The sequence below is a fragment of the Coregonus clupeaformis genome, chromosome 11 (genome assembly GCF_020615455.1).
Source record: "Coregonus clupeaformis isolate EN_2021a chromosome 11, ASM2061545v1, whole genome shotgun sequence".
NCBI classification, from domain to species: domain Eukaryota; kingdom Metazoa; phylum Chordata; class Actinopteri; order Salmoniformes; family Salmonidae; genus Coregonus; species Coregonus clupeaformis.
Window position 1 is genome coordinate 24,317,468 of NC_059202.1, and position 19,437 is coordinate 24,336,904.

Sequence of the window (19,437 nt, forward strand, 5' to 3'; positions counted from 1 at the left end):
TTCTTCGAAAAGAACGCACAGGGGCAGAGCTTGGGTGGTGTGCCCGAGCGCTGGGAAAGTACAGCACCTATCCCAGCCTCCGACACGTCCACCTCAACCGTGAAAGCCAAGGAGGGATCCGGATGAACCAGCACTGGAGCCGAGGTAAACAGGTTCTTCAGATGATTGAACGCCCTGTCCGCCTCAGCGGACCACCGCAGGCGCACCGGTCCACCTTCAGCAACGAGGAAATGGGAGCCGCTACCTGACCAAAGCCCCGGATAAACCTCCGGTAGTAATTGGCAAACCCCAAAAATTGCTGCACCCCCTTCACCGTGGTTGGAGTCGGCCAATTACGCACGGCCGAAATGCGGTCACTCTCCATCCTCACCCCAGACGCGGACATGTGGTACCCTAGGAAGGAGATGGACTCCTGAAAGAACAGGCATTTCTCCGCCTTGGCATACAGGTCATGCTTCAACAGTCGTCCAAGCACTTTACGCACCAGGGACACATGCTCGGCCCGTGTAGTGGAGTATATGAGAATGTCATCAATATATACCACTACACCCTGTCCGTGCAGTTCCCTGAAAATCTCATCGACAAAGGCTTGGAAGACTGATGGAGCATTCATCAACCCGTATGGCATGACGAGGTACTCATAGTGTCCTGAGGTGGTACTGAATGCCGTCTTCCACTCATCTCCCTCCCGAATACGCACCAGGTTGTACGCGCTCCTGAGATCCAATTTCGTGAAGAAGCGTGCCCCGTGCAGTGACTACGTCATACAAGCTATCAGAGGTAAGGGATAGCTGTACTTGACAGTGATCTGATTAAGCCCACGGTAATCAATGCACGGGCGTAACCCACCATCCTTCTTCTTCACGAAAAAGAAACTTGAGGAAACAGGTGAAGTGGAAGGCCGAATGTATCCCTGTCTCAGAGATTCGGAGACATATGTTTCCATGGCCGCCGTCTCCGCCTGTGACAGAGGATACACGTGACTGCGCCTACCTGGAGATTTATCGCACAATCCCCCGGACGATGGGGTGGTAATTTAGTCGCCCTCTTTTTACTGAAGGCGAGAGCCAAATCGGCATACTCGGAAGGAATGTGCATTGTGGAGACCTGGTTTGGACTCTCCACCGTAGTAGCCCCTAAGGAAACCCCTACACACCTCCCTGAGCACTGACTGGACCATCCCTTGAGAGCCCTCTGTTGCCAGGAAATAGTGGGGTCATGAGTGGTTAACTAGTGAAGGCCCAACACCACAGGATATGCAGGAGAATCAATCAGATAGAGACTAATCCTCTCCTCATGACCCCCCTGCGTCCTCATTAAGAGTGGTGCGGTAACCTCCCTGATTAGGCCTGACCCTAGCTGGCGACTATCTAATGCGTGTACAGGGAAGGGCATATCAACACAAACAGTGGGAATCCCTAAACTACGTGAATATTGACGATCAATAAAATTCCCAGCTGCGCCTGAATCTACTAGCGCCTTATGCTGGGAATGAGGAGAAAACTCTGGGAAAACCACCTCTATACACAGCTGACTAACAGGGTGCTCTGGGTGAGTCGGGTGCTTACTCACCTGAGATGGTCGACCAGTGCTCTGCCTACTGCCTCGACTCCCTGGAGACCCTCCCCAGCACCGACCCGCAGTGTGTCCTCTGCGGCCACAGTTGGTGCAGGGGACGGCCCCTCTCCTGGTCTCCCTAAGTGCAGCACCTCCGAGCTCCATGGGGGTTGGGTCGGAGGTGCTGGGGGATGGAATGAATGGGCCCTGATCAGAACGTCCGCGGGTCTCCAACAGGTTATCCATCCTGACATGGACATCTCCACCAGTTGGTCCAGGTTGAGATTGGTATCCCTGCAGGCCAGTTCCCGCTGAACGTCCTCCCTTAGGCTGCAACGATAGTGGTTGATCAGGGCCCTCTCATTCCATCCTGCGCTGGCTGCCAGAGTCCTGAACTCCAGCGCGAAATCCTGTCGTAGGTGGAACAGACGCTCGCCCACCGCTCTCCCCTCCGGTGGATGATCGAATACCGCCCGGAAGCGGCGGGTGAAATCCTCGTAGCGGACCGATGTAGCGTCAATTCCTTCCCACTCGGCGTTGGCCCACTCGAGCGCCTTCCCCGACAGACAGGAGATGAGGGCGGACACGCTCTCGTATCCCGAGGGCGCCGGGTGAATGGTTGCCAGGTAGAGCTCTACCTGGAGAAGGAAACCCTGACACCCGGCTGGTGTACCGTCATATGCCCTCGGGAGCGAGAGCCGAATCCCACTGGGCCCAGGTTGCGAAGGGGTGGACTGTGGTATGGGTGGTTGAGTGGTTGGAGAAGGTGTAGGAAGGCCACCTCTCTCCCATCGGTCCATAGTATTCATCACCCTCTCCATAGCGGTGCCGAGAGCCTGGATTCTGCTCGCCTGCCGTTGGATACGTTCCTCCAACGATCCGGACGGACTGAATGTACCTGCTGACTCCATTTATTGGTGCGTGTTTATGTCACGAGTGTCAGTGTAATGCGGTGGATCGAAGTCAGGCGCAGGTCATAGAAACTCGTATGAAAGGTACTTTACTGTAGAAGTAAAGAAAACCATACAAAACACCTCCACACAGGGAGGAACAAACCCGCTCACCAACGACACACGAATAGAAAAGCAAACACGCACAAAACACATTGGGATCCACTGGGTTAAATAGGGAAGGAGTAATCACATAATGGGCAACAGGTGTGTAACAATAGACAACAGGTGCAACATAGAAACATAGAACATAGATCGGCAGCAGCTAGTATTCCGGTGACGACGAACGCCGAAGCCTGCCCGAGCAAGGAGGAGAGGCAGCCTCTGCAGAATCCGTGACATTGTGCTTAAATTTCAATACTTGACTGATGGATCTTGCAGATGTTGTATGTATGGGGGACAGAGGAAGGGTTAGTCATTCAAAAATCATGTCAACCGCTATTATTTCACACAGAGTGAGTCAATATAATTTATTATGTGATTTGTCAAGCCAAATTTTATCACTGAACTAATTTAGGCTTCCTGAGCAAAGGGGCTGAATACATATGCAATGACTATATTTTAGTTATCAAATGTTTATTATTAATTAAAAATGTCTTCCACTTTGACATTACAGAGTATTTTGTGTAAATTGTTGACAACAAATTCAAATTAAATCAATTTTAATCCCACTTTGTAACACAATAAAATGTAAACAAATCCAAGGAGTATGAATACTTTTGCAAGGCACTATATGTCCCCACACTGGTTGAATGAACGCTGTTTCCACATCATTTCAATTAAATTGTGTTGAACCAACGTGGAATAGACGTTGAATTGATGTCTGTGCCCAGTGGGTCCCTACCAGTTTTAAAGAGTTGAAAATTCTCGCTATTCAAATAATTGTACTTTTGAATTGTTTTCTGATGTGACATTGTCCATGTGGCTTGCTATCGGTTATCCAGGACCACAACTATTGCACAGGAAGAATGAACAGTATTTTTCACTTCCTGCAGTTACATCTTCTCTATTAACCTCTACCAGTCTCTCTCAGGTCCTATTTCTGATGTTATTTTCGGGTAATTTTCAAGTGCCCTCATACGCCCTTTCATCATTAGTCACAGTGGAATTAATGCAGTGTTAAACTCGTTTGAATTAGCTATGCGTACAACACACTGGAGCCATATCCCTTCCAGACCAAATGTCCTTAGACATATCAAAAGATATGAAATAAAATGATGAATGCGTGCATGTGAATATAACACTTTGATTATTACTAATTACCCTAACCCCATGCCGATTACACTAATTAGGGCAATGATATTATTAAAATGTACATCTATAGGCCAGAGTGAAAAGAGACAAAACGACAATTTGAATTATTCCACACACTTGTATTACTTTAACTTAGGCTACTTGCATTGTTTTCTATTGATATTTAAAATTACTTTGTTTGCCAGTGCAACCTCCCTCAAGCTGCATCACACTGTATCTTCAAACTTAGGTGAGCAGCTTCAGACTAGAACTCAGCTTCCAGCAAATCTGCTCTCCCATGGGGAGCTCTGGTTACCACGTTTAGATGAGGAGATGGTAAGATTGTTTAATGCTATACAAATTAAATGTATTATCATTATTATTTTATTATTTATCTACTCACATTGGGACTCCCAATGTCTGTTGCATGGCAACACTTGGTGTGTGATTGGTACTGTGTACTCTTGTTGTGGCTACTCACAGCCAAGAGGTCAAGACCTTTATGGCACAGGTGGTAGTGCACACACAAGTGGTACCACAGAGTTGCTGGTTCAAGTCCTGCCCTTGGTGCTCTCCCACTGCCTTATGTTTACATTATTAAATAAGAATAACAATAGCTAGTGTAAAGTATAGTGTACCTATTATGAAATATTATTCCACAATCTGGTTAAAATAACTATATAAAATAAAAAGGAATTAAATAAACATTATTATACATATTTGCATAGCCTATTACATTCACTACACCTATTCAATGTCATTATTAATCCTATATTAAAACCTCTTAATTAACTGTATTAACTGTATTAATAGCCTATAAACTCTTTGTTAATACTGACATTTTTATTTTATGTTTATTTTAGCAGGGAGTCCCATTGAGACCAATGTATATTTTATGAAGGAGCACTGCATACACAATTTACAAATACAACATAATACAAATATGCAAGATTTCAAACACACTCAAGAGAAACAATCACATTCCTCAGTAACTGTAAGTCGCTCTGGATAAGAGCGTCTGCTAAATGACTAAAATGTAAATGTAAAGAGGTCCCCAATCAATATTTTGAACTATACGAAATTGTGCCATCGTTGAACGCGGCGTCCATTATGACCATGCGGAGTTACCTACTTGGGCGCTCTGGATTCTGCGAGACCGAAGACTATTGATGGATCAGCGCGAGCGCTAATCTGCTACATTGAGGGATGCGCTCGTTGTCACTGGTAGAACGTCAGGTATTTTTTGGCGCAATCGTGGACGGGCTGCAACGATTTCCCCAACGTGTATGCTCGGGCTTCTAAACCGTGATGTAAAGTGGACAATTTACGGAGGACATCCACAAAATGAAGACACGAGTGGTATGTTTTTATAAACTCTTTTGGAAAGAGGGAAGTTATGGGGAAAATAGACATCTAGTCTACTGCTACAGTATCATGCTGCTAGTCTAGTCTACTCTCCTGTTTAAATATTTTAGTCTCTCTCTATAACAATGGGTTGGATGATGGTTTTAAAGATTATAATTGAAAGAGTACCAGAGCTCACAGCTGTCATTGTTTTTAAATCATAGAGCGCATCTGTTGTTTTGAGTAGGCCTAGTGGATGAGAGATGAGAAAAATGAAATGTAATCACAGAAAGAAGAGATATGCTATTATTTGTCATCTCACAAAAAAAATTCTAAGCTGTTAACAGAGTTTAAAAGTTATATTTTGTCATTATATTGTAGAATTAAAATGCTATAAATAAGGCACTAAAGCTGCAATATGTAGCTTTTTGGGGACCCGACAAAATGCACATAGAAATATGAGTTATAGATCTGTCATTCTCTTTGAAAGCAAGTCTAAGAAGCGGTAGAGCTGTTCTATTGTGCACTATTTATATGCATCCTGTTCCTAAGTTTAGTCTTTTACTTTCGGTTTTGTATAGGCTTACCAGCTTCAAACAGCTGAAAATACAATATTTTTGGTTATTGAAAATATATTTCACAGCTGTTTAGATAATACAATGACTCTCTTCACTGCTTGTTTTGTCACATAAACTGAAATTAAACGAACTAATAGCATACTGCATTTTTTAAAATTACAAACCGGTCGAATACCTCATGATATAGCCTATTTGACCAATTCCCTCCATATTATAGAGCCATGGGGTTATCTGCATTATCGTTATTACCATGGGTACCATTCTTATGGTTGTGTACAACAACAACTTCACCGACACATCAGAGTTTGACTCGGAGAATCCCGGGAAAGCGCAGCCTAAACCACCAAGAGCCCCATCATCAACCCTAGAGGGCTACACTGGACTCATCGATCAACAGGTAAGCAGTAGGCTACACTGACTATTAGGGCTGGGCGATATGGCCAAAATATCATATCACTATATCCCCCCAAAAAAAAATTTTTTTACGTTATTATGGTATTTGACAGTATTTTATGTTTTTGAATAATAAAACATATAAATATTATTTATGAGTAGTTCATGACCCTAGGGTGGAAACACAAATTATAAGTGATTTCAATAGGACTTTCTCCATTCTAAATGTTTTTATATTGTTCAATCCAACTTTCGAACAAAAATAACTTTGAGCATTTCCATACATTTCCACATTTCCTGCACTTTTGTTATAATTTCCACACTGTGCCGCACAGAGAAGTATGATATGGGCAAAACATCCAGGTCTAGTTAACTGGTGAACTGTTGGAATCATGGACATAGAATGATTCATCTAATTCTATAGTTGGAATATAGTGGGCAGCACTTTAAATACATTGTTTGACATGACAACGAATGAATAAACCAGGGGGGGATTTTTGACAGGGTAGGAGCTAAAGTGTTGGTCAGTGTTTCCAGGGAACCCTAATTAGTACAGTCGTGGTCAAAAGTTTTGAGAATGACACAAATATTAATTTTCACAAAGTCTGCTGCCTCAGCTTTTATGTTGGCAATTTGCATATACTCCAGAATGTTATGAAGAGTGATCAGATGAATTGCAATTAATTGCAAAGTCCCTCTTTGCCATGAAAATGAACTTAATCCCCAAAAAAACATTTCCACTGCATTTCAGCCCTGCCACAAAAGGACCAGCTGACATCATGTCAGTGATTCTCTCGTTAACACAGGTGAGAGTGTTGACGAGGACAAGGCTGGAGATCACTCTGTCATGCTGATTGAGTTAGAATAACAGACTGGAAGCTTTAAAAGGAGGGTGGTGCTTGAAATCATTGTTCTTCCTCTGTTAACCATGGTTACCTGCAAGGAAACACGTGCCGTCATCATTGCTTTGCACAAAAAGGGCTTCACAGGCAAGGATATTGCTGCTAGTAAGATTGCACCTAAATCAACCATTTATCGGATCATCAAGAACTTCAAGGAGAGAGGTTCAATTGTTGTGAAGAAGGCTTCAGGGCGCCCAAGAAAGTCCAGCAAGCGCCAGGACCCTCTCCTAAAGTTGATTCAGCTGTGGGATCGGGGCACCACCAGTGCAGAGCTTGCTCAGTAATGGCAGCAGGCAGGTGTGAGTGCATCTGCAGGCACAGTGAGGCGAAGACTTTTGAAGGATGGCCTGGTGTCAAGAAGGGCAGCGAGGAAGCCACTTCTCTCCAGGAAAAACATCAGGGACAGACTGATATTCTGCAAAAGGTACAGGGATTGGACTGCTGAGGACTGGGGTAAAGTCATTTTCTCTGATGAATCCCCTTTCCGATTGTTTGGGGCATCTGGAAAAAAGCTTGTCCGGAGAAGACAAGGTGAGCGCTACCATCAGTCCTGTGTCACGCGAACAGTAAAGCATCCTGAGACCATTCATGTGTGGGGTTGCTTCTCAGCCAAGGGAGTGGACTCAGTCACAATTTTGCCTAAGAACACAGCCATGAATAAAGAATGGTACCAACACATCCTCTGAGAGCATCTTCTCCCAACCATCCAAGAACAGTTTGGTGACCATCAATGCCTTTTCCAGCATGATGGAGCACCTTGCCATAAGGCAAAAGTGATAACTAAGTGGCTCGGGGAACAAAACATTGACATTTTGGGTCCATGGCCAGGAAACTCTCCAGGCCTTAATCCCATTGAGAACTTGTGGTCAATCCTCAAGAGGCGGGTGGACAAATATAAACCCACAAATTCTGCCAAACTCCAAGCATTGATTATGCAAGAATGGGCTGCCATCAGTCAGGATGTGGCCCAGAAGTTAATTGACAGCATGCCAGGGCGGAATGCAGAGGTCTTGAAAAAGAAGGGTCAACACTGCAAATATTGACTCTTTGCATAAACGTAATGTAATTGTCAATAAAAGCCTTTGACACTTATGGAATGCTTGTAATTATACTTCAGTATACCATAGTAACATCTGACAAAAATATCTAAAAACACTGAAGCAGTAAACTTTGTGAAGACCAATACTTGTGTCATTCTCAAAACTTTTGACCACGACTGTACATTTAGCAAGCTAGCTAGCCAGCTAACTAGCGATTAGCGTTAACGGCTAACACAATTTATTTTAGACAGAACTTGCTAAGAAAAGACAAACTAGCAGACTAACTAGTAGTTTGCAGACAGTAAGATACACAAACTAATAGTGTCACTATAGAACGCTTGTAGAAAGCAGCATTGTTGTCACCAACATCTTTTTGCATCTGACCATGCAGACGGCAGAATGAACGGCAAGATAGTGCTCTCTCCTTGAGTGACAGGGGGGCGGGGCTTGGTGTGGGAAGCAGCATGCAGCATGAGGAGAGGGAGAAAGACGTCTCACGAAACAAACGGACTAAACCATAAAACACGCGCCAGAGTTGCATATCACATTTAACAAAAAAAACATTGAAATAGCGTTATAGAAGGTAAAGTAAAAACCCAAACTGGTTCCTGCATCAATACCGGTATATAGTAAAATAAGGTATACTGCCCAGCCCTACTGACTATAGTAATGTGGTTTTCTGTAGAAATGTGTCATGATATTGAAAAAATGTATGGACAACCAATGCTGTCAACAGACAGAGGTTGTTGCATGTATCATTTATACCAAAGTCTTTGTAGCCTAGATATTTCAAAATGTTAGGTATTCAATCAATCCTATCATCCAAAGCACTGTTTACAACACGATCACTAGACTTTTCAATTACCTAATGCCCTTCGTTGCCACACACATCTTCATACAGTCTGTTTAAGGTTCAATCGTTTGGTATTGGTATTTTGGTATTTTATTAGGATCCCCTTTACCTGTTGCAATAGCAGCAGCTACTCTTCCTGGGGTCCACACAAAACATGAACATGGCATAATACAGAACATCAATAGACAAGAACGACTCAAGGACTGAACTACATACATTTAAAACAAACTAAGATGAGGGCTAATCGATTCCGTGTCTTTTGAGTATAATTGTAATCAGTGGCCTTAGCCGATATGTTGGGCATCAGGCACATGAGAGGCACATTGATTGCTCTAGTGATGTTGTACATTTATAATACATGCTGGTCCTCCTGATATGTATTCAGTTGTCGTTCAGGTAATGCTGGCAGGTCAGCTCACATGAATATGAATATCCCAGGTAGGCTACACTTGTAATGGCTTATTGCTAAAGATCTGGGGATTACCCTTGAGCCAGACTGACTGGGTATAGGTCTTTGATAATGGTAACCGTTTGCAGTGTGTTTGAGTTCCGTTTCCAAAGCAGTCAATTAGGATGATTGGTAGTTAGATTAATTTCATTAATTTGTCTTGAAAGCAATGCAATTATAACAGGTTGTATATTATACAGGGTTTGGCTTATGGCCAGTTTAGTGGCAGTCGGTGTACTTCGCTGTATTAAGATCATAGGGTACTTTAGGTGTATCTGTCCAATGTACTATGCATCATTTCTTCAACTATATTCATTTTTAATGTACAGGTGGAGTATCTTAATTAGGTTAATATGTTGTCGCTGAGAATTCTTCTGCACTGCAGGAAATTCAAATGAGCCTTGTGATTTACATAAAGTCACTGAAAACCTGCAGTTCTCTTTCTCTCGCTTAAACGCTAAAGCACAAGACAGAATAAATGTCCTATTACTGTAGATCCTACTACTGTGACATTCAAATGTACAAAAATGTATTTGAAATGCAGCCATACACATCAACAACCATTGTTTTATATAGCTTAATAACACAAGATAGATATTGATCTCCACTACGACATACAAGTGTACACCTAAACTATAGCCTATTGTAGCCTATCAAAACGAATTGCCCGTTAGAATGATCACTTTTTTTAAATAATCAAAACCTCCTGCTGCAGGATTATTTACTCCTGCGACAAAACTGGTCAAATTAAGATCCTACATCTGTACTGTGCACTGTTTTGACCATCAGAATACATTTCAGCTATGCACTTTTTCTTCATTTCAGATGTGACTTACTTAATTTTAGTAGTTGTTATTTGAATTGGGAAACAGATGCATGACAGAACTAAATATATTGTTTTCTTTCTTTATGATAAGTAATTGAGTGTAGTCTAGACAATGTTGTCTCCTATATTGCTGCAGTAGTCTCTTTGAGCTTGGCAGTATAGGTCTCGACAGGGAAGCCCCATCTTTAAATTCTCTCTGTATTTTAATACTCTTTCTCCAAATTCATAATTTATGCGTGTGCCTGCCATAAAATATTTAATGAGACTTTTTTTTAAAGGAGAAGCTTCCTGTGCATAAAGCTTCCAAAGCTTCCCAAGTAGTCTCATACAAGAGCTAACCTATGACTTCATATCATATACAGTAGCTTTATTCATATAATAGCCTACTTTTCATTTCTCAGACTCACAGAGCTATGGCGGAGAACACAGTGTTGACCTTAAAGTGGATCAAAAGGCTCATGATGTGTTTTGGTAACCATCCCCTGTAGGAGAGAGGCATTGCTCCCATAACTTCAGCCTGTGTAACAATCAAGCTGGTTATCGTTCCAAAATATCAAATCAAGGCATTGATAGTGCCTTTCAAAACGCTGTCTGATTAAGATGGCGTCTGCCCTTTGACCAAACAAACACACACACACACCAGCAGACAGACACAAACACAGACACACACAGACACACACGCACACACACACACACACACACACACACACACACACACACACACACACACACACACACACAGCAGACAGACAAACCCTACCAAACCCCATTCCTCAACCTCAGCACAAGTTCTCCAGTCAGACAAAATGGGGTGCCGCATGGGCGTGTGTTGGTGCCTTTGGATTTTTATTGTTGTTGTTCCTGAATGAATGAAGATGCACAGTAGATGGTTCTGTAGCGAGGGACTAACTTACACTACATGACTAAAAGTATGTGGACACCTGCTCGTCGAACATCTCATTCCAAAATCATGGGCGTTAATATGGAGTTAGGTCCCCACTTTGCTGCTATAACAGCCTCCACTCTGGGAAGGTTTTCCACTAGATGTTGGAACATTGCTGCGTGGACTAGCTTCCATTCAGCCACAAGAGCATTATTGAGGTCGGGCACTGATGTTTGGTGATTAGGCCTGGCGTTCCAATTCATCCCAAAGGTGTTCGATGGGTTTGAGATCAGGGCTCTGTGCAGGCCAGTCAAGTTCTTCGACACCGATCTCAACAAACCATTTCTGTATGGACCTCGCTTTGTGCACGGGGGCATTGTCATGCTGAAACAGGAAAGGGCCTTCCCCAAGAATCGTCTAGAATATCATTGTGTGGTGTAGCGTTAATATTTCCCTTCACTGGAACTAAGCGGTCTAGCCCAAACCATGAAAAACAGCCCCAGACCATTATTCCTCCTCCACCAAACTTTACAGTTGGCACTATGCATTGGGGCAGGTAGCGCCAAACCCAGATTTGTCCGTCGGACTGCCGGATGGTGAAGCATGATTCGTCACTCCAGAGAATGCGTTTCCATTGCTCCAGAGTCCAATGGCGGCAAGCTTTACACCATTCCAGCCGACGCTTGGCATTGCGCATGGTAATCTTAGGCTTGTGTGTGTCTGCTCGGCCATGGAAACCCATTTGATGAAGCTCCAGACGAACAGTTATTGTGCTGACGTTGCTTCCAGAGGCCGTTTGGAACTCGGTAGTGAGTGTTGCAACTGAGGACACACAATTGTTTCGCGATACGCACTTCAGAACTCGGCGGTCCCGTTCTGTGTGCTTGTGTGGCCTACCACTTCGCGGCCACTTCCTACCACTTTGAGCCGTTGTTTCTCCTAGATGTTTCCACTTCACAATAACAGCACTTACAGTTGACCGGGGCAGCTCTAGCAGGGCAGAAATTTGACGTACTGACTTGTTTGGAAAGGTGGCATCCTATGACGGTGCCACGTTGAAAGTCACTGAGCTCTTCAGTAAGGACATTCTACTGCCAATGTTTGTCTATGGAGATTGCATGGCCGTGTGCTCAATTGTATTAACCTCTCAGCAACAGGTGTGGCTGAAATAGCCGAATCCACTCATTTGAAGGCATGTCCACATACCTTTGTATATACTGTATAGTGTATCAGAATGCCTTCCTGGCTCCCTCAGGGTGGGAGTGATATGGGAGCAGTGAGCCACAGCACCGTGAAAGGACACTGCGTCTCTCAGGTGGCGCCGGACAAGGAGAGGCTACAAAGGACAGAAGTTGAGAACAGGATAAAATCAGGAGCTGTGTCTGGAGCTGTTCTGTTCACAGTTGAATGGTTACAAGCTTCAGAGAGTTTCGGCAGCTATTGTACTGTTCATGTCCTGCACAACTATGTCAACAACTACAGACCAGTATCCCTTCTTTCTTTTCTCTCCAAAACTCTTGAGCGTGCCTACTATAGCCAACTCTCCTGCTATCTCTCTCTGAATGACCTTCTTGATCCAAACCAGTCAGGTTTCAAGACTGGTCATTCAACTGAGACTGCTCTTCTCTGTGTCACGGAGGCTCTCCGCACTGCTAAAGCTAACTCTCTCTCCTCTGCTCTCATCCTTCTACACCTATCTGCTGCCTTTGATACTGTGAACCATCAGATCCTCCTCTCCACCCTCTCCAAGTTGGGCATCTCCGGCGCGGCTCACTCTTGGATTGCGTCCTACCTGACAGGTCGCTCCTACCAGGTGGCGTGGCGAGAATCTGTCTCCGCACCACGTGCTCTCACCACTGGTGTCCCCCAGGGCTCAGTTCTAGGCCCTCTCCTATTCTCTCTATACACCAAGTCACTTGGCTCTGTCATATCCTCACATGGTCTCTCCTATCATTGCTATGCAGACGACACACAATTAATCTGCTCCTTTCCCCCTTCTGATAACCAGGTGGCGAATCGCATCTCTGCATGTCTGGCAGACATATCAGTGTGGATGTCGGTTCACCACCTCAAGCTGAACCTCGGCAAGACGGAGCTGCTCTTCCTCCCGGGGAAGGACTGCCCGCTCCATGATCTCGCCATCACGGTTGACAACTCCGTTGTGTCCTCCTCCCAGAGTGCAAAGAACCTTGGCGTGACCCTGGACAACACCCTGTCGTTCTCCGCTAACATCAAAGCGGTGACCCGATCCTGTAGGTTCATGCTCTACAACATTCGAAGAGTACGACCCTACCTTACACAGGAAGCGGCACAGGTCCTAATCCAGGCACTTGTCATCTCCCGTCTGGATTACTGCAACTCGCTGTTGGCTGGGCTCCCTGCCTGTGCCATTAAACCCCTACAACTCAGCCCGTCTGGTGTTCAACCTTCCCAAGTTCTCTCACGTCACCCCGCTCCTCCGCTCACTCCACTGGCTTCCAGTTGAAGCTTGCATCTGCTACAAGACCATGGTGCTTGCCTACGGAGCTGTGAGGGGAACGGCACCTCCTTACCTTCAGGCTCTGATCAGTCCCTACACCCAATCGAGGGCATTGCGTTCTTCCACCTCTGGCCTGCTGGTCCCCCTACCTCTGCGGAAGCACAGTTCCCGCTCAGCCCAGTCAAAACTGTTCGCTGCTCTGGCACCCCAATGGTGGAACAAGCTCCCTCACAACGCCAGGACAGCGGAGTCACTGACCACCTTCCGGAGACACTTGAAACCCCACCTCTTTAAGGAATACCTGGGATAGTATAAAAGTATAAAAAGGCTGATAGGCTATAAAAAAATTATTATTATAATAATTAAAACAATGTATAATAATAATGTGTAAAAAAAAACACATATAAAAAAAAAAGAAATAAAAAAAAGATATATAAAACAAATGAAATTTTAAAATATACTCAAAAAATTAAAACATTTGATAATAATTTTAAAAAAAATTGTAAAGTGGTTGTCCCACTGGCTATCATAAGGTGAATGCACTAATTTGTAAGTCGCTCTGGATAAGAGCGTCTGCTAAATGACGTAAATGTAATGTAAATGTCATGTCAAGTCCAGCTTCCCAAACTTTTCCAGAGAATCAGCAGCAATTTAAAGTCCACTCCCAGCCAGAATGTGATGATGAAGGAATTTAGTAACTTGGACTAAACAGGACAGAAATAAGCCTTTACTTTGTGTCCTATTTGGTCCAAATCCAAGAAAAGACAGCACATCTAGTTGTAGTTCCCATTCTCCCCATCTCATGATATTGTGTTTGATACACATGTAGGATCCTCACTTGAGCCAGTTTGCTACAGCAGGAAAATAATCCTGCAGCAATAGGAAATGTGAATTATTATGTGGATTATATTTCATGTACATTTTTGTAGGGGTTGATACATTTTTCATAAGGGAAAATCAAGTCTGAAATTTCAAAGTGGAAATTACAAACTTCAGAAGCCTTTTTTATATCTCAAATACACTACAGGTTTTACATTTGAAGGAAAGTTCTCCTGCAACAGGGTGATCATATTAAGATCCTACATCTGTACTCATTATGTATTGAAAAATCTTCCCATTTGTTGTCCCCTGCCATCCTATTGACAGCTGGCAGTATAGCTGCCATTCTCCTGCCAATGTTTGTCTATGGAGATTGCATGGCCGTGTGCTCAATTTTATTAACCTCTCAGCAACAGGTGTGGCTGAAATAGCCGAATCCACTCATTTGAAGGCGTGTCCACATACCTTTGTATATAATGTATAGTGTATCTGAATGCAGAAAAGACAGGGCTCCTCTGCCTGCCTTCCTGGCTCCCTCAGGGTGGGAGTGATATGGGAGCAGTGAGCCACAGCACCGTGAAAGGACACTGCGTCTCTCAGGTGGCGCCGGACAAGGAGAGGCTACAAAGGACAGAAGTTGAGAACAGGATAAAATCAGGAGCTGTGTCTGGAGCTGTTCTGTTCACAGTTGAATGGTTACAAGCTTCAGAGAGTTTCGGCAGCTATTGTACTGTTCATGTCCAGCACAACTAAGTCCAGCTTCCCAAACTTTTCCAGAGAATCAGCAGCAATTTAAAGTCCACTCCCAGCCAGAATGTGATGATGAAGGAATTTAGTAACTTGGACTAAACAGGACATAAAGAAGCCTTTACTTTGTGTCCTATTTGGTCCAAATCCAAGAAAAGACAGCACATCTAGTTGTAGTTCCTATTCTCCCCATCTCATGATATTGTGTTTGATACACATGTAGGATCCTCACTTGAGCCAGTTTGCTACAGCAGGAAAATAATCCTGCAGCAATAGGAAATGTGAATTATTATGTGGATTATATTTCATGTACATTTTTGTAGGGGTTGATAAATTTTTCATAAGGGAAAATCAAGTCTGAAATTTCAAAGTGGAAATTACAAACTTCAGAAGCCTTTTTTATATCTCAAATACACTACAGGTTTTACATTTGAAGGAAAGTTCTCCTGCAACAGGGTGATCATATTAAGATCCTACATCTGTACTCATTATGAATTGAAAAATCTTCCCATTTGTCGTCCCCTACTATCCTATTGACAGCTGGCAGTATAGCTGCTTGATGTATACTGTACTTGATCAATCGCGAACTGCCTTATCTCGGAGTCTGCTCATCAACTTTAGCTCTGTACTGTAGCTTCCATTAGCTCCAGAAAATTACTATCTGGACTCAGAGCCTTTGAGCCTGGTATCAATCATTATCTGGACTCAGAGACTTTGAGCCTGGCTTCAATCACTCTCTGGACTCAGAGCCTTTGAGTCTGGTATAAATCACTCTCTGGACTCAGAGCCTTTGAGTCTGGTATAAATTTCCAGACCATCCCAGAGACAGTTGGAATCGGCTTATGCTGCAGGGCTTCTTGATCACACACATACACACGCGTGTGGTGTACAGCTCCCCACAACTCACCCCAATAAAGCCCCAGCTGCATGAGAGATCTCTATCAACCTGAGGACAGAGTTCTACAGTATTTATGACTCCTAAAACCTTCTTTCATTCCACTGAGCTGGGTGGTGGTGGATCTGTGAGCTGGGTGGTGGTGGATCTGTGAGCTGGGTGGTGGTGGATCTGTGAGCTGGGTGGTGGTGGATCTGTGAGCTGGGTGGTAGTGGATCTGTGAGCTGGGTGGTGGTGGATCTGTGAGCTGGGTGGTAGTGGATCTGTGAGCTGGGTGGTGGTGGTGGTGGTTGTGGATCTGTGAGCTGGGTGGTGGTGGTTGTGGATTTGTGAGCTGGGTGGTGGTGGATCTGTGCGCTGGGTGGTGATTGTGGATCCGTGAGCTGGGTGGTGGTGTTGGTAGTGGTAGTGGTGATGGTGTGAGCTGGGTGGTGGTGTTGGTAGTGGTAGTGGATCCGTGAGCTGGGTGGTGGTGTTGGTAGTGGTAGTGGTGATGGTGTGAGCTGGGTGGTGGTGTTGGTAGTGGTAGTGGTGATGGTGTGAGCTGGGTGGTGGTGTTGGTAGTGGTAGTGGTGATGGTGTGAGCTCTAGCTTCTTTACGTCTGATCCTGGAGGCTGAGAAAGGCCACACATTCATGGAAAATTGGTATTTGTTTCATTAGTACATTGTTGACATAGTTCCAAAATGTTTTGCTTGTCAGCAATCAAGTTTTCATTTTGCATCATATGATGCTGCGTTTTGCGTCATATCGTGCAATATGCATCATACGGGTATGTTTTCTGTTTTTTGAAAGTTACATATCTTGAAAACTTGATTGCTAACAAGCAAAACATTTTGGGACTATGTCAACAATGGACTAATGAAACAAATACCAAAATATAGTTTTTGGGTGGAGTTTTCCTTTAATGATGATGAATAATGGGCGAGGTTATTCCTCTATACCTCCTACCTACCACACAAGTGTATTACTACTGTGATGACAAACAAGATACACAGTTCCTGCCCCACTATCTGTGCATTAGAGATTTAGACGATGAGTATAACACCCAGGAAGCTCCGATTCAAACTTCCAATAGACAGCTCTGCAAGCTTTATAATGTCAAAATATGTTTGTTACTCACCAAATATGGAGTTTCGATGAGCAACTATCTTCATTTACTCCCGTTACGGCCGGTATGTACTACCAAAAAAGGTCTAAATACAAATTTACAAGCAAACAAAAACATGCCTATTCTGCATCTCCAAGGTTTGAGCTGTTGTAGACCTCCCACCTGTGTGTGGCAGTAATGAGTGATTTACATTGGAGGTGCCGAATTCCCATTCTTTCGGTTGCAACCAATAATTAATAACTGTAGCAAATTCAGGGGGGCATTTTAGAACTGGGGCACACAGAACCTAGCTGTAGATGTTGGTGGCGTTGCTTTCAGTATTTTAGTAGTACTAATTTATAACAGTAGTTTAAACAGTGCCGATAAAGTTAGCATACAAGTAAATACAGTAACACAGTTAGTAATTTAGTGTTTGATCTTAGATCTACTTAATCTGAATTTAGAATGAATCGACGCTCCGCCCATTGTGTTATTTTCTCCTTGTTCTGTCTGTTTGTGTCTGTCATTCTCCTCCACTGCCACAGTGCCTTCTTTTCTGAGAATATCCCTCCCTCTTGCTTTCTCACCATTGACAATCTGATTACAGCTGCAGAGTATCACACAAACAAGCACGCACGCATGCACACACAGACACACACACACACACACACACACACACACACAGACACACACACACACACACACACACACACACACACACACACACACACACACACACACACACACACACACACACACACACACACACACACACACACACACACGGTAGACTAGATACATTTAGTGACAACACTGCAGTTCCATCCTCTGACTCACCTCTTCTCTCTCCTCTCTTTCCTCTCCTCCATCTCCTCCCTCTCCCCCTCTCCTCCCCTACCCCTCTCCTCCTCTCCTCCCCCCCCCTCCTCCCTCTCCTCCCTCTCCTCCTCTCCTCCCTCCCCTCCTCTCCTCCCTCTCCTCCCTCTCCTCCCTCTCCCCCTCTCCTCCTCTCCTCCCTCTCTCCCTCTCCTCCCTCTCCTCCTCTCCTCCCTCTCCTCCTCTCTTTCCTCTCCTCCATCTCCTCCCTCTCCCCCTCTCCTCCTCTCCTCCCTCTCCTCCTCTCTTTCCTCTCCTCCATCTCCTCCCTCTCCCCCTCTCCTCCCCTACCCCTCTCCTCCCTCTCCTCCTCTCCTCCCTCTCCTCCATCTCCCCCTCTCCTCCTCTCCTCCCTCTCCTCCGCTCCTCCTCTCCTCCCTCTCCTCCCTCTCCCCCTCTCCTCCCTCTCCTCTTCTCCTCCCTCTCCTCCTCTCCTCCCTCTCCTCCCTCTCCTCCATCTCCCCCTCTCCTCCTCTCCCTCTCCTCCTCTCCTCCCTATCCCCCTCTCATCCTCTCCTCCCTCTCCCCCTCTCCTCCATCTCTTCCCTCTCCCCCTCTCCTCTCCTCCCCTACCCCCTCTCCTCCCTCCCTCCTCTCCTCCCTCTCCTCCCTCTCCCCCTCTCCTCCCTCTCCTCCTCTCCTCCCTCTCCTCCATCTCCCCCTCTCCTCCTCTCTTACCTCTCTTCCATCTCCTCCCTCTCCCCCTCTCCTCCCCTACCCCTCTCTTCCCTCTCCTCCTCTCCTCCCTCCCCTCCTCTCCTCCCTCTCCCCCTCTCCTCCCTCTCCTCCCTCTCCCCCTCTCCTCCCTCTCCTCCCTCTCCTCCTCTCCTCCCTCTCCTCCATCTCCCCCCTCTCCTCCTCTCCTCCCTCTCCTCCTCTCCTCCCTCGCCCCCTTTCCTCCCTCTCCTCCTCTCCTCCTCTCCTCCCCTACCCCCTCTCCTCCCTCTCCCCCCTCTCCTCCATCTCCCCCCTCTCCCCCCTCTCCTCCCTCTCCTCCTCTCCTCCCTATCCCCCTCTCCTCCTCTCCTCCCTCTCCTCCCTCTCTTCCCTCTCCCCCTCTCCTCCCTCTCCTCCCTCTCCCCCTCTCCTCCCTCTCCTCCTTCTCCTCCCTCTCCTCCTCTCCTCCCTCTCCTCCTCTCCTCCCTCTCCCCCTGTCCTCCCTCTCCTCCCTCTCCTCCTCTCATCCCTCTCCTCATCTCCTCCCTCTTCTCCTCTCCTCCCTCTTCTCCTCTCCTCACTCTCCTCCCTCTCCTCCCACTCCCCCTCTCCTCTCCTCTCCTCCCTCTCCCCCGCTCCTCCCCTACCCCTCTCCTCTCCTCCCTCTCCCCCTCTCCTCCCTCTCCTCCCTCTCTTCCTCTCCTCCTTCGCTCCCTCTCCTCCCCTACCCCTCTCACCTTCTCTCCCCATCTCCTCCCCTACCTCTCTCACTACCCTCTCCTCCCCTACCCCGCTCACCCTTCTCTCCCCATCTCCTCCCCTACCCCTCTCACTACCCTCTCCTCCCTCTCTTCCTCTCCTCCCTCTC

At 45.6% G+C, this 19,437-nt stretch overlaps 1 protein-coding gene across 1 annotated transcript in view; it reads left to right on the forward strand.

Annotated features, from left to right (window-relative positions):
- Positions 1-4,957: 4,957 nt before the first annotated feature.
- LOC121577418 (alpha-N-acetylgalactosaminide alpha-2,6-sialyltransferase 5-like) overlaps positions 4,958-19,437 on the forward strand; it is a 32,813-nt gene continuing 18,333 nt past the window's right edge. The window contains exons 1-2 of the mRNA XM_045223489.1: positions 4,958-5,099; positions 5,880-6,059. Of these exons, the coding sequence (XP_045079424.1) occupies positions 5,085-5,099; positions 5,880-6,059 (195 nt within the window). The 5' untranslated portion in view covers positions 4,958-5,084. The remainder of the gene's footprint in view (positions 5,100-5,879; positions 6,060-19,437) is intronic.